Consider the following 14,573-nt stretch of genomic DNA (forward strand, 5'->3'; position numbering starts at 1 on the left):
CTAAACTAAATGGGGATGAGGACAATCAATCTTATCGTCCACTTTTTCTGCATTAAATGTTGAAGATGAGACATAATAGCAGAATGAGTTCATTTTTTACTCTTTCTTCCAATCTTAGATAACGGTGGTGGAATATCCCCACAGTGCGTTCTAGTAATTTTGTAGTCGATTAGACCAGCTATTACTGCAGTTACTAGACCTATGCCACTCAGAACAATACCACATATAAAATTAGAATGTAAACTATGCGTAAATCCTCCCGGAGTAGAATCGTTACCCAGTGGGGCCACATACCACATAACCATGGCTGTATAACTTGGACCAATAGAAATGGCATATGAAATAACAGTGATAATCAGTGATGCAGCTATACCTTGTGATTCTTTTCTTACAGAGTCAGAGAATAGCAAAGTAGCTGTAGGCACTGTAATATCTACTGCAAACGGAGCTATTATTGAGGAAACAAAAGGCTGTGCCCAATATGTTGTATTTGGAGTCACTGTGGCCATCAAAATATTGGGCACAAGAAAGCAAACCATTGATATGACCATCATAGTGGGTGCTTTAATATTAAGCTGCAGACACGTTACTGTAAATATTGCTGCAGGTATACTTCCTATTGCCAAAGGAACCAATTTTGCTGCAATTCTCAATGGACTATCATTATGTACAAGTTCATAGAACTGCCAAAACCAATTTGCCCATATAACGAAACTTAAAAATCCAAAATAGACACAGATTAGAATTACAACAACATCGGCTCTCAAATGCTGGAGCGGTACCAGCGGATCATCGACCCTCCAATCGACAAACATTGCAATAAGTATTAAGATTACTCCGATAATAAGAGTAATATAAGTATGTGGTGGTGACCACCCAAGTGCAGATGCTTGTGTAAATGCAACGTCAAACAAAACCAAACCTGATACACCTGTAATAGCTCCCAGATAATCGAATCTCTTGTAGAGTGGTTTTGAATTTGGTTTGTGAACAATATTATCTGGGGGAATGAATAATATGGCTCCTACGGTATACAGCACACAAACACAAGCCAACGCCCAGTAGTTCCAAGCCCATTTAGTTAATTGGGCAAAAAGACTTGAAAATGTTGTACCAATAACAAATCCTGTAGACGTCATCATACCAAAAATGGAGAATATAATAGTTTTCTTTAAACCTGGCTCGAAGTATGTTCTACCCATGATGGCTAAAGAGTTAGGCACTATAAATCCTGAGCCAATACCTTGCAAGGCTCTAGCGGTGTAATAGAAAGCCTGATTACCTCTATCATAGTAACTAAAGCCTGTTATCAAAGACCATATTGTTAGCCAAATCCAACCGAAAACTACCATCCGTTTATGCCCGTTCAAATCTCCTAATTTACCAGCAATCAAGACCATAACAGCAGAACCAAGCATGTAACTCGCATTTGCCCAACCAACAAGACCACCCTTAGCAGGCTCGATTCTGTATCTTTCTCTCAGGTAAGCCGCTATGGGAACACCCTGCACAGCTCCTATAAGTGTTACTAACTGCGACGAAATCAGGATAATAACCAGAAATATCTCTCTGATCCATGTCTTTGGTAGCCTGATACTGGTGTCTACCTCTGTAAGTTTCTCAGCTGAATACTCAGTATCCGAAGATGTACTGGTACTACTCAAATTTGACTTCGACATTGGAGAAGACATGCGTGTTGCATCTATATTTAATGCCTGATGCCTTTTCAATAGTTCTATACCAAACTAAAACTGCTACTTTAAATTAATACTAGGAAGCTTCCTGGTAATGGGTATACTTTCTAATTATTATTTGCAACCTCTGTGTTCGCAAGGCTTCAATAGGTTAATATAATATCATAGAATAATATAATAGAATATATAAGAAAGGATAAAAAATTTTTTTGCAGAGTTCAGGTTTTTGATCCTTCTACAGCATACGTAGCGAGCACATGTAATATGCTTTTTACTACCCCCCCTGCACTCATCAAAGAAACTGTAAATCTAATGTAAAACGTTACAAATCTTTAGTACCGTATTTCCCTATTGGAATGGGACAGACAGGCAATTGTGTAAGTGCTCATCTAAGTACTGAAGGGGAAATGAAAATACAGCCATCGTTCTTTTGACTTTTCCTCTTAAGAGTGCACACACAAAGCGAGTCCCTTCGCAATACCTGTTGATCTCCTTTTAGACTTGTCATTATACAAGAGACAATCCCATCAAACTTTCCCAACGTATTACACAATATTTTGTAAGTTTCTGTATTGGCGAAATACAGATGAGAGTGTAGCAGAGCTCTTTCCTGAATGAAATAGGAGGCCATACAATCAATGGGGGGAGGTCCATGGGGAGAAGGGGCGATATCTTTCGCGCAGTTGCTTTCCTTCGCAACCCGTATTGCCTTCCTATCTGTATGGGGTTGTAATTGACAGCTACTGGCGTGCAATAACACCAATACCACTGTGGAAAAGTGGTGTCAATAGATCACAGTTGTAGCAGGATGCTGATATGATTACGAACACTATCAAATTATGTAATTTCAGGTTCAATAGTACAAGAGCTCATGTGAAAATATAAGCTATTTGAATACCGGCATGGTATTCTAATAAACTGCGCGAGGCCCTGAGCTCGAAAAAAAATCCAACAATGAAAAAAATTGAAAACTAAATAAAAATATGTCAAAATGTAGTATTGATCTCATCGCTGTTTGTTATAGCTACACTAAAACATTGCTATGAATTTAGTTCTTTAAAATATAGTATTGTAATTCAGACAACTACATAACCGGCGCAGGTGTTTTTTACAGTGGTATTTAACTGATAGAGATAAGTAAAAGAGAGATGGAACAACAACCAGTGGCAAAACAGATCAAGAAGAACAATGGTCCTAGACGTAGACCCAAGAAGAGTGGAGAGGCAAAGAAGGCTAATAGAAATGATCAAAGCGATTCCGGCAAGAAGAAACCTGGAGTGAAGGACAATAACAGGAGATCTAGGAACAAGAAAAATGATAAAGGCAAGGATTTTAAGGTGATTCAAGATGATACCACTAAGCAGAATAATAAGGTGCGGGATGAACAAGTATCAGAATGCGAACACCTGTTGAACAAATCTCATGGTTTCAAGTTGTTTCGCAAAGGTGATTTTATCAACACATACAGCTTCACATTCCATGATCCATCCCGAACAAGGAGCAAAGACAGTAACATAAGGGTCAGAGTACAGGTGCCGCATGACTATCCAAGAAATGGATTGACGCTCAACATTGAGTCGAAGTCAAGAGATACTGAAGTGTTACAGACGATATGCAAAAATTTCAAAATATCTTCTAGAAATTTAACAAGGCAAGCTGTACCGATTGTATCACAGTTGAACATGCTAGTGAATTCATTTGATGAGTACACGGTATCAAATTACGCTGCATTCGAAGATATGAAGTCACAATGGTTTAAATCTTTTGAACAAAGGGATCAATTGGAAGTAGTACCAGCTCTGCCGAAAGCTGATGTATCAGTGGCATGAAATTAGTATATCATTTTGCATAGATATTAAGTAACTGAATAACAAGCATAATTTACTGTATCAAAAAGCCAAGGGGTAAATCAATACGACGCCATTATAGTTTACACATGCACAGGGGCACTTCATTTCTACCGCTTTTATCTCCCACACTGCAATTGAGTATAAGTAAAAGAGTTGCAAGTTTCCGCCATTTGATTGCCCTTTCGCACGATGTGGTATAACAATGTCGGGACGGAACCATAATTTTAAGTACCAGTTTGCATTTGCCTCGGATCCGGTTTTTCCCCCAGAGGCTCACGTATCAGCACAATCCTCTACATACACTGACAATCCCATCTTGCAACTACAATGCGGTGTTTTTTTTCACACAAGAATTTCTCAATTTTTATAGTCTCCTTATGCTCATGTGATTCTATCCGACTACTACACCAAGAAGAACCGTTACCAACGATTGCACAAGCCTTTGCACAAGCCTTTGCACAAGCCTTTAGTGCTTTTGAGTGCATTGCTCAAATCCAAAATACACTAATCTGCAATACCTTCGATGTCCAGTAGCTATTTTGACATGGTTTGCTATTTCATATGGGCCTTATCAGACAGAACTCATCTCTGCGGGGTTTTACTGTAAGTAATCTAATTCCCATCGCTTTTTTCAGAAAAAAATTTTTTTTTTTTGTGAAAAAATATTTTATTTTGATATTTGGTATTTCCAAATCCGGTTGTGCAGGAGGTTCTGTGTGTGGGGGTTATTTATGATCCAGTAAATTTATTTATTTTGTCAATTCCTCATTGAAATATTTCATGAATTTTGCAATTTAGACTTTGCAAGAGCTTGGTACATGCAAGGATTGATCCCATTGAGACTTGTTTATAAGAAGTACGGGGACTGAGGGTTTATTTTGTTGCTATTGCTGGTACTTACCTTATTATATCGTTTCGCCAGGGTGCTAAGGGTTGTGTGTGCAATTATCAGAGTAGCACATCGAGTATTTGAAATACGGATCGAATAATATAATAACCGCTATGACAGGTACAGTGTCGACAGCTGTTGGCTGTGCTGTGGGGATACCCGTTGGCGTGGGTGTTATAGTCGCGTGTCTTTTCTGGATCAGAATGCAAAGGCGACTCAAGGAGGAGGATATAATAGACCAGGAGTTGAACAGAGCTGTCTACGACGAGAGTGGGTTTGTCAGCTTCAATAATATTGATACATTAAAGGCCGAACCTAACGGACATCCTAGCTCTGAGGATACTAATGAAGTAATGCATAGCAGTGACATTGATGACAATGGAGATGATGACGATGAGGACCACAATGCAAGAAGGAACAACACATATGCAGCACAGGATAAGAATAACGGAAAATACGTGCCCGCATATAGAAGACAGATAAATAAACACAATAGCATATTACAACAGCAGCGCAAGAGTCGAAATTTAGTGAACACCATGGGACACAGTATAGAATCTTTATCAATGGATGATCACAGCCAAGCAAATGGGAAATCAAGACAAGTGAGCGTATATGACCAAATGGTTCCAGTTTTGGATGATGCTAATAGAGACTCTAGCTCTCCATTCCCTACTAATGACAAAGATACAAGTGATAAAAAATCTAACTTATTTCAATCTCATGATGTCAGTGCTAATACATCTACTTCTTTCTTTGAAACAAGAAGTAACGATAACCTCATTAAAAATTTAAATAGCCACGATTTTGGCTCATATTATCCTAGAAGGCCGTCGACATCAAACCTCAACCATTCACAGGGATCATTGCATACTAGAAACTCTTCTATGCTATCCCTTGGTAAGATAGAAAATGCAGAGAATGTTTTCGCAACGCCCAAAAGTGAAAATATACTAAAACATCCTCATCCTTTGGAACATGAGAGTTCATCGATATCGAACGAAACTAACAACGTAACAGACAACACAATCGACGGTGAAAGTGCGTCCAAATCTTCCAAAACATACCAACTAAAGAACAATTATGATATTCAGAACACCAGTGAAATCGCAGAGGAGGATCAATATGAAAATGAGTTCACGAACTACTCAGAAAACAAAAGAGCCTATATTGATGGTCTGAGACCTAAGATGTAAATTATCGAATCCAAGTAAATTTAACAAGCACCTGAAGCCACGGAAACAAGCACAACAACGGCATTTTGTGTTTCTAAATACCATAATTGTCCAGTTTATAGCATTTTTACAGATATTATTCTAATATCCATGTACTTGATATTTAATAAAAAGTATTTTAAGTAGATCTTAATGATTCATCATTTTAATCCTAGTTTAAATAATATCTTACACATCTTTCATAAATGTTCACGGGTTCATTACGCTACTTTTATCAAAACTAGTGCAATTAAAAAATGACTATTAACGACAGCTAAGAAGATCGCCCATTACTCGATGAAAGCGACACTCTACCATCTATTCGCACTAACAAACTCAAAAATGTGAGATTTAATAGATGCTAACTAATTTAGACCTAACAATAAGAGCAGTATAGTAAATGAATAAGATTCTAACTTGGGTTAAGAGGAAGAAAAAATGCCTCTCCATCTTCAGAGCCGCCCATCGATATACCTTCATCATCCTCATTCCCTAAGAAACTATCTAGGGTATTGATTTCAGCTAATCCACGTCCATGTAGGTGGTGACCAGTTTGTGATACTGCATTTAAGGTGTTGTCTTTGCCAGCAGATACGTAGGACTGAGACATATCTTGCTTTCCAGGAGATGCTGGATTATCTGCAAGGGACCTCAATGACTCCCAAAAATCTTCTTCGTCTTCTTCAAGACTATAGAAATTGTTGTAATTTGATTGGCCATTAACTGTTGTTTGTTTAGAATCATCGCTGGTTTTTTCATATTCCAATTTAATTCTTTTATTCTCCTCATCCAGTGCTCTCTCACTATCAACTTCATGCTGTCTGCTTGTTCTACGCTTACGCTTTTTATGTTTATGACCGTTCTCACCTAATAGGTACTGAAGATTAGTTGATCTAGTAGATCCCGAAGATTCTAATTGTGGTTTCATTGTAGAAGGCAAGTATGTAAAGTGTGTCATCCGGTTCGGACCACCTTCTGGTAATTCGCTGCCGGGGGTGCTGAACGAACCAGCTGAACTTGAAGTGCCTGTATGTCCATGCTCATTTGATATTTGCGAACCTCTCTGGTCTGGTGACATATTAGCTTCATTCGATGGCTTACTGTAATAATCGTTCGAAACCGGCGTGTCCGCATCTAATCCAAAGGGGTTGTAATTTGGGGAGGTTGCCATAAAGGCATTATCAGATACATTAAATACATGCCCATAATCATTTGGAGTTTCAAATACAGATAAATCGTTGGAAACTTCTAGATGCTGAGCTAATGCATCTGCTACTGGTTTCACAGACTGGCTCCTTGAAATGGAATCATTCAAATTTACCTGAGATGATTGCTTGGCAGCTGGACTACCGTAATGATTATGTATATGCTGATGAATTGAAATTTTCAAGTTATGCTTTTTAGCCTGCTCGACCAGTTCTTTAACAAGCTGGGAGTTACTGATACTTCCATTGGAAATTGAATAATCCTGACTATCCTTTAGGGTAAATTTCCATTGATGTGTTGTAATCTTAGGTTTGCTTTGATCATCTATGGTTGTTTCAGCAAATTGTTGCTCAAGGGAAGGTGTATCACATCTGGAATCTGCTAATACTGATCCTGGGGATGTTAAACTACTTGGCGATTTCATTGCTGTTTTCATGACATTACTTGTCTTCAAGTGACTTGCAACTTGTACAGGAGAAGCACTTTTGTAAGGCCTTTTTGATTGCTTCATTTCGAATAAGCTTAATGCCCTAGTTTCAAGACCTTCCCTTACATTGTCCTGTGAGCTGATAGAATTAGTATTTGATCTCTGTTTCTGGTTGAATTTGTTATCTTCATTCTTCATTTCAGTAGCCACCTCTATTCCAATATCCTTAGCATTACTACTGCTGAAATCTTGGGAAGGCGAGGTCAAACTAGCATAACTCATTGTATCGCTCGTTGTTTCCGTAAGTAAACTAATTTGAGACGTGCTATTACTAGAGTTCCCATTTTCTTTTAATTTTGACCTTCTTTTGTATTTCTTGAACTGTCCGATACCAAAATCTATATTTTTATCTTCTTTTACTGCTTTCATAATCTCTTCAGGTGCCAGGCCTCTTACCACCATAGTTATAATTCTACGCCAACGATTACGACATGTCAAACTTGGTCTACTTTCCATCTCTGAAGATATTGTTCTCCATTTTGTTCCATACTTCTTGACCTTACTTATTAAACTCAATTCTTCGTCTAATGTCCATTCACGTAGTCTTTCCTTGCTGCTCGGTCCTAAAACCTCTACGTATCTCTTAGAACATTGATCTTCTGTTCTACCTAATATTTCTGATGAGATGTCAAGCCATTTAGGTCCATGTTTTTCATAAGCGGAAATAAGCTTCTGGTCCTCTTCCGGTGTCCATTTCCCTCTTTTGATATTTGGATCCAGAGCACTAATCCATCTTTTTCGTAACAGCTTTGGGGTTCTATCTTTATCTTTAAAAGCGTGTATGAGTTTTTCCCACTTGATCTGTCTGGAATAATTCATTGAGTCATGTATGGTTTTCAGATCCTTAATACCATTCACCAAACCCATCCCTAGCAGCTCATCGTTCACTAAGTCAGCTAGTTTCTGATCTTCTTCTTTGCTCCAATAGTTTTTACTAGCTTTTCTATTAGTCTTATAACCTAAAGACTCAGTAATAGAGAGAAGATCAAAATTTTCATTCTTTTTTACAGATTCCTTATTTCCTTTAACAGAGGCTGCCATTTTCAGTCACAAGTGTGGAATAAGAAAAAATGGTCTTTGTAAGTACTCTAGTATATTACCAGAAGTGTGACAACCGTGTAACTTGTTAGCTGCGCCGAGGTTTCCAACCTAATATGTATATTTGTTTAAAAGGACGACTATCGATAATCTAAACTTCCCAATAAGTGATTTAGTAAACAATAAAAATTTGGACAAACTTCTTAGTGCAACAGTAGACAAAATATGAATCAACAGTACCGAATTGTATTCAACCTAGGTAGAAGAGCCAGTCTTATAATACCTTGACAATCAATGCCGAAAAGCCAAACACAAATTTCACTTTTCTTTGGTTAACAAAAATGAATTAGGAGCAGCTTTATCCTGGAATCTTTCGCATAACTCTATCTAAGCAAGAAATCACACTATGAATAATATAAATACAACTTCTTATTATCAGGTACGCAACCAATATCAGGGCATCGAAGATGACATAACATTCACGATTGGTAGCTCATCGGAGAATATCCGGTCATCGTACGATCATTCTGAAAAATTTAAGAAAAACATAAATCGTGAGAGGCGACAAAATTATATACACAAATATGGTCAAAGTACATGTAGCTCTTAGTTATGAACTGTTCAATTGAGATTCTAAATTCAAGTTACATATTTGCACTCCCACGATATTGAACACTGGTTCACCAAACTCTTTGATCTCGATGTCGATGTCACATCTATTCAAACACGGCAACTCTTGTAATTCTTAAATTGATTTGATGTATGCCTTTAAAAGTTCCTTTGTTGCTCTACCACCGTAATGAAGAGTGTCGCCCCTAGTAACATTTTTGTGATCTTCTCCTTCAAGCTGCCCTAATATGAAATTAATAGCAGTGATGACACTGTCTTCCATAAAACTATAGTATATAAAATCCACAATTGTATCAGGTTCCTCATCGTGTACTTGAATGCATTGAACCACGTTAGGAATATCATGATAATATTGTGATCTATGTGGAGTATCGTCCCCATCACAACCTGCATCATCAACTGTAGTAAAACCCTCACTTAATTTCGGATTAGTCACAAAAGGACACTTTTGAGAGGATGCTACCAATTTACTACCAACTCTTCCCTCAGGTGGTACTAAATGGGCGATTACAGGCCCGTTATTTAACGCTGGTTCAATCTGAATAGCTACTTTAAGTGGCAACCTAATATATTTCCAAAAGTTAGGGAAAGGCATCACGATATATTCAGTATCCTTAGTAAATGGACCTTTATATAAGTCATATCTTACTGAACCAGAGTTTATCATAATAATCCTAGAATGTGAAAATAAACCTTTTGGCGTTTCTAATAGAGGGAGAACTTTGGTTGACAATAAATTATAGATATTCTCTGATGAGTTTAATGGTCTGGCAGACATATAAAACGTATGGGGTACATACCCAATAATTTCGTTTAGTCCTAAATGCGTTCTAAGTTTTGAAATTGCCTTCGAAACGCTATCACCTAGCGTTGTGGTCAAAGACTTCACGCCTGCATGAAACTTAAATGACCTTTTACTAAAATCCAAATATCTTCTTGAGAAAGTAACATTTTGACTATCTAAATTATCAATGGATAAAAATCCAACAGTTTCTGAGAATTTTCCACTTTGTAGACATGTTGACTTATCATCCATAATCTTGAAATCTCTAATGTGGGTATGGCCGCCAAAATATTGAATGACAATATTTGGGTAGTACTTTCGGAGTTCTTTATGTATCGATAGAAGTTCATCATCAGCCTCACCCCTAGCAGGAATATGACCAAACACTAGTACCATATCTATGTCATCTTCTGTATATGATTTAACCATATCGGAGAACCAAGGTTTCTTTATTTCTTGTATTGCTGGTGTTACTATTGTTTTACGATTATATCTCTTAAAATCAAAAATAAAAGATAGCGCTAAAATTTTGGTCTTGGTATTTGTAGTTTTGAAACACAAATATTTATTACCAAATGCGTGTTTGCTACCTTTGTCATCAATGAATTCGACATTGCTCGAAACATATTTGTCCTTGAACTTACCAGAAAGAGCTGTCCCATAATACTCTAATATTGAAGCCTCTTCAGTGTACAATTCGTGGTTCCCCAATGTCAATAAGTCAAAGTCCATTTCATTAAAAATGACTGACGAGTTCATACCTACTAAAGAAGTGGCATCGCTCAAACCATTGCCATCTCGCTTATCTCCAGTATCAAGCACAATTAGATCCTGGTTCTTGCTATTTATTCTGTTCTTGCGAAACAATTCCACAAATGATATGAAGTCGCCCCAATCAGCGTTAAAATCTCTCTGCAGCAGATGAGACCCTAACCAACCATGAGTGTCTGTCGTGTGCAGAAAATTAATCTTACCTAATTTTATAGGTCTTAATTCTAGCGATGCAGCATATTCACTAGTACTAAAGAACTGTTCTGTCGGAAAGGCACCAATAACCTTCACAAACAATAAAAACACCAACCACAGCATTATATTTTGTAATTCATGTAGTGTCTCACAACTTATAGAAAGACAACAAACTAGTACAGGTAATGTGCTAATATACTACAATGCCAATGCGCTAGATCCAGATATGAAAATAAGAGCTGTCCATGATATAGAGCTCCTATATATGTATAACCCTGAAGGATCCTTTTGATTACTCATCGCCGATTTTTTTGTGTTTACACAAAAGGCCCATAATTTGTAGATCACATCGGAATCGACTGATATAGACTACAAGTAGAGATAAGTAAAGATAGGACTGCAGTATATGTCATCAGACCGCATATTCTAACATTTATATAAGTACTATAACATACATGTGCTTCCTGAAACACATCTTTATTACTGCTCACAGAACACTTTCTACATTCATTCTTATACTAGTAAATATGATTCAACAAGGAACATGACATCGGTGAGATGCATATGAACTTTACAAAATAATAGCAAATAGACACTAAAGCTATAGAAATATTTACCAGGTTATCAGGTACCCATTTTTAAGTATTGCTAACCTCGGTATTTTGTTGATTATATTGAATAATCCGATCTATTCGACCCTGACACTTTTAGGGATCGATGACGTGATAAAAGTTGGCTACCTGACAGAGGGCATCGAAAAATGCTAATGTCCCCAGTTATAAGGCGCACATAATAATAGCATGCATATCAGTTCTCGCTGAGAACATTTTTATTATTTCCATTGAAACAGATTGTATTATCATGGTAAATTGGATGTATATAAGGTATTAGGTATATGATATTAAGTTAAAGTAAATGGCTAATTTCTGGGGTACAGGATGCAGGAAGTTCTACAAATTCTTGCATATATATGATAAAACAACTGCCAACTCATTTGATTTCTTAAAAAGAGTAAGAAAATCAAATGAAGGGGACTTTATGGTTGTACACATCGAATTTTTCAAAGTGTAGATATCTGTATTGGTGACAATCCTTTTTATTCAGATGAGCTGACTATAGCATTTGAACTATAACTATAGGTGCTTCCGGAGCTATACGGTCTATCAGGCAACGAAGTAGACAGGTCTGCCGAAGGTAAAGACGAAGAACTAGAATCAGTTACACACTCAACTTGATTCTCATTGTGCAATGCGGATGAGAACGTAACTTGTTTCTTTGAAAAATCTAAAATTTCAACAAAACTTTGTCCATCCTTCTCAACAGCAGCTACCAAAATATTACCCTTGAAATTAACGGACCATATTTGATCTGCATCATTGAGTATATTAGAGTGAATCAATTTACCTGTCCTTAAGTTATAAATGTTAAATTGACCTTCAGATCCACTCACAAGTATATTGTCAGTCATGTAAAATGTTGTAATAGCACTCAGGTTATTATGATGATAAGCAAACTTACGGGAATAATCAGAAGAATCCCAACCACGCAAAGAACCATCTGCAGCTGCGCTTACCAGGAATTTGTCAGAAAGCTTTAATAATCCTACCAGAGCAGTATGTCCTTGTAGTGTCATCATTGGCCCAGTTATTTTTGTACAAGGAACAGTAGCGTTTGTAACATTTACACATTCCCCATTGTTCCAAATGTTTTGCAAGTCCCATATTTTGATGGTCGAATCCATACTTGCGGATATGCATCTATTGCGCTTATAGTCATAAATTGTAGAATAAATACGATCCGTATGCCCCATTAAAATATACAAACATTTCATCTGTATGATATCCCAAACGATCAGATTATTGTCATAGGAACCACTTATGACAATTCTTCCGTGACCAGAAACAGTTCTTACAGACGCAATATGCCCACGTAATACTCCAACAAAATATGGGTTTTCCTCTGGAGAGTGGAAAAATAATGGTCCGTTATTACTATAAACGTTTGGCATACCTTCGTCTATATTACTATCGCTCATCTGGGGTAATTTCCATATATGCAGAGTATTATCTCTAGAACCAGTAACGATGTACTTCACACCTTCATGCTCAACTATGTCCAAACATCTGACAGTTGAAGTGTGACCTTTAAAGACATGTGTACATTTCCCTAAATGAATATTCCAGATCCGGACGCTTCTATCGGTAGACCCGCTAACCAAAATTCCGTTTCCAGCATATTTTAACGCCCAGACACCACCATCATGCCCGCTTAGCTCAATGAGAAATTTCTTTGTTATGGAATCATATATTCTTATCATCTTGTCGTCGGCACCAGTAATAACATAGTTATCTTCAAACTGCAAGCATGTCACAACACTGGTCATGTGACCTTTTAGTGTAGTTCTTTGGGGTATAAAATCAGGATTATACCAGTTTTGCAATATGCTGCAATTCATCAAAAAGTCCTGGCGATATCTTGAATCGTTATCAAATGGTGGATCTAACTTGTTATTCTCAACAGGGTATTTTTTGTCAAACGAATCCTTAGAGACAAAACTTTCTGACAGTAATAGATGCTTCCATAATGCCGGTGTTCCGTTAATCAATCTGTTCCAGCTTTTTGATACTTGTAAACAATTGCTTATCGACTCAAATGGTAGTTTGTTTAATATCTTTAAGGTAATCTCCAATGGTAAAGATGTAACAAAATCTCTCTTAAGATTATCTCTCAAAAGCGTTGAAATATCAGATAATTCGCTTCTATGCATTCCGGATAGAAGACTATAAATCAAGTGGTTCATGTTAACTGCTCCTAGACTGGCTTTGATTGTTGCCAGAAGTCTCTCAGTTTCAGCTCGTTCTTTATCTTTGTATTCTTCAATGAGGTCCATAGACTTGAGTATTGGGGATGCTGAACCTGGAGTGGACGCTATTGGTGATAACGGTAGAGCCCCGTCATCTAACATTATACCACTCTCTGCAGCAGTATCCACAGCCATGGAGTTGTTAACATTACTTTCATTAGCTGAACCAGAAGTTACTAAACCTGTAGTTACTTTTGGATTCGACACCGTAGACGGTGTAGAAACTGCAACATTAGCGTTTGCACCTGTTGTATCAACACTAGTCGGTGGAATAGTTGATACAGCTGGGTTAGATGAAGTGTTACTCACAACTGCTGTTGGAGGCGCTGACAACATACTAATATTGTCACACGTCCCATCCTCAGTCGAGCACAACGACTTGTCATTAATGTCTGTCTCATTTGGAGTATTCGTAGCCCGCACCAATACCTCCAGACTACTGGGAGTACGCCCAACTCCATCCTGCATATCATCCAGACATATCTTCATCCGCTTCCGATCCGCACCCCCATCAACATCGTGCCGGCGCTTGCTATTTCCAAGAGGCCTGTTTCGCTTGGCCGCCAACTGGTACTTGAATGGAATCGGTATCTCCGCTAGCGGGAACTCCAAAGCCTTCATATTATTGCCACTGATATCCTTTCTCGTCTAGATGCTCTCTAACTACTTTAAGCTACTATTAACTACCTTCTTCTTGACTCAAAGGGACTCTTTTGTGCTTGAGATTGAGATTCCCCCAGTTCGGTTTCGGATCCCAGAGCTGAAAAATTTTGTTGATTGACAAAATACCACAAAGCGTAAAACCTGGCAGAAAAAGTGCAATGAGCAAGGTGAATCATACATAAGAGACTACAATACTGCTGCTATGACTGCCAAGTATAAACTTTAATTTGTATATTGTAGACATTATATATAGAATGCTACCGAAAGTATTGCAACTTGTTAATGCTCC

At 37.6% G+C, this 14,573-nt stretch overlaps 6 protein-coding genes across 6 annotated transcripts; 2 read left to right on the forward strand and 4 right to left on the reverse strand.

Annotated features, from left to right (window-relative positions):
• Positions 1-89: 89 nt before the first annotated feature.
• On the reverse strand, positions 90-1,691 carry GVI51_L02299 (uncharacterized protein; the record flags this gene model as incomplete). The annotated part of the gene is made up of 1 exon (XM_448880.2): positions 90-1,691. The coding sequence occupies one exon, from the start codon at positions 1,689-1,691 to the stop codon at positions 90-92; it is 1,602 nt and encodes a 533-aa protein (XP_448880.2).
• Positions 1,692-2,842: 1,151 nt separating this feature from the next.
• Positions 2,843-3,523, forward strand: SMU2 (Smu2p; the record flags this gene model as incomplete). The annotated part of the gene is made up of 1 exon (XM_448881.1): positions 2,843-3,523. The coding sequence occupies one exon, from the start codon at positions 2,843-2,845 to the stop codon at positions 3,521-3,523; it is 681 nt and encodes a 226-aa protein (XP_448881.1).
• A 1,023-nt stretch (positions 3,524-4,546) lies between these two features.
• GVI51_L02343 (uncharacterized protein) lies at positions 4,547-5,629 on the forward strand (the record flags this gene model as incomplete). Its single annotated transcript, XM_448882.1, has 1 exon — positions 4,547-5,629. The coding sequence occupies one exon, from the start codon at positions 4,547-4,549 to the stop codon at positions 5,627-5,629; it is 1,083 nt and encodes a 360-aa protein (XP_448882.1).
• Positions 5,630-6,059: 430 nt separating this feature from the next.
• Positions 6,060-8,381, reverse strand: BAS1 (Bas1p; the record flags this gene model as incomplete). Its single annotated transcript, XM_448883.1, has 1 exon — positions 6,060-8,381. The coding sequence occupies one exon, from the start codon at positions 8,379-8,381 to the stop codon at positions 6,060-6,062; it is 2,322 nt and encodes a 773-aa protein (XP_448883.1).
• A 742-nt stretch (positions 8,382-9,123) lies between these two features.
• Positions 9,124-10,881, reverse strand: SMN1 (Smn1p; the record flags this gene model as incomplete). The annotated part of the gene is made up of 1 exon (XM_448884.1): positions 9,124-10,881. One exon carries the CDS (start codon positions 10,879-10,881, stop codon positions 9,124-9,126), a length of 1,758 nt encoding a protein of 585 aa, XP_448884.1.
• A 973-nt stretch (positions 10,882-11,854) lies between these two features.
• On the reverse strand, positions 11,855-14,242 carry CDC4 (SCF ubiquitin ligase complex subunit CDC4; the record flags this gene model as incomplete). Its single annotated transcript, XM_448885.1, has 1 exon — positions 11,855-14,242. The coding sequence occupies one exon, from the start codon at positions 14,240-14,242 to the stop codon at positions 11,855-11,857; it is 2,388 nt and encodes a 795-aa protein (XP_448885.1).
• Between the last annotated feature and the right edge of the window lie 331 nt (positions 14,243-14,573).

This window comes from Nakaseomyces glabratus, chromosome L (assembly GCF_010111755.1).
Source record: "Nakaseomyces glabratus chromosome L, complete sequence".
In the NCBI taxonomy this organism is placed as follows: domain Eukaryota; kingdom Fungi; phylum Ascomycota; class Saccharomycetes; order Saccharomycetales; family Saccharomycetaceae; genus Nakaseomyces; species Nakaseomyces glabratus.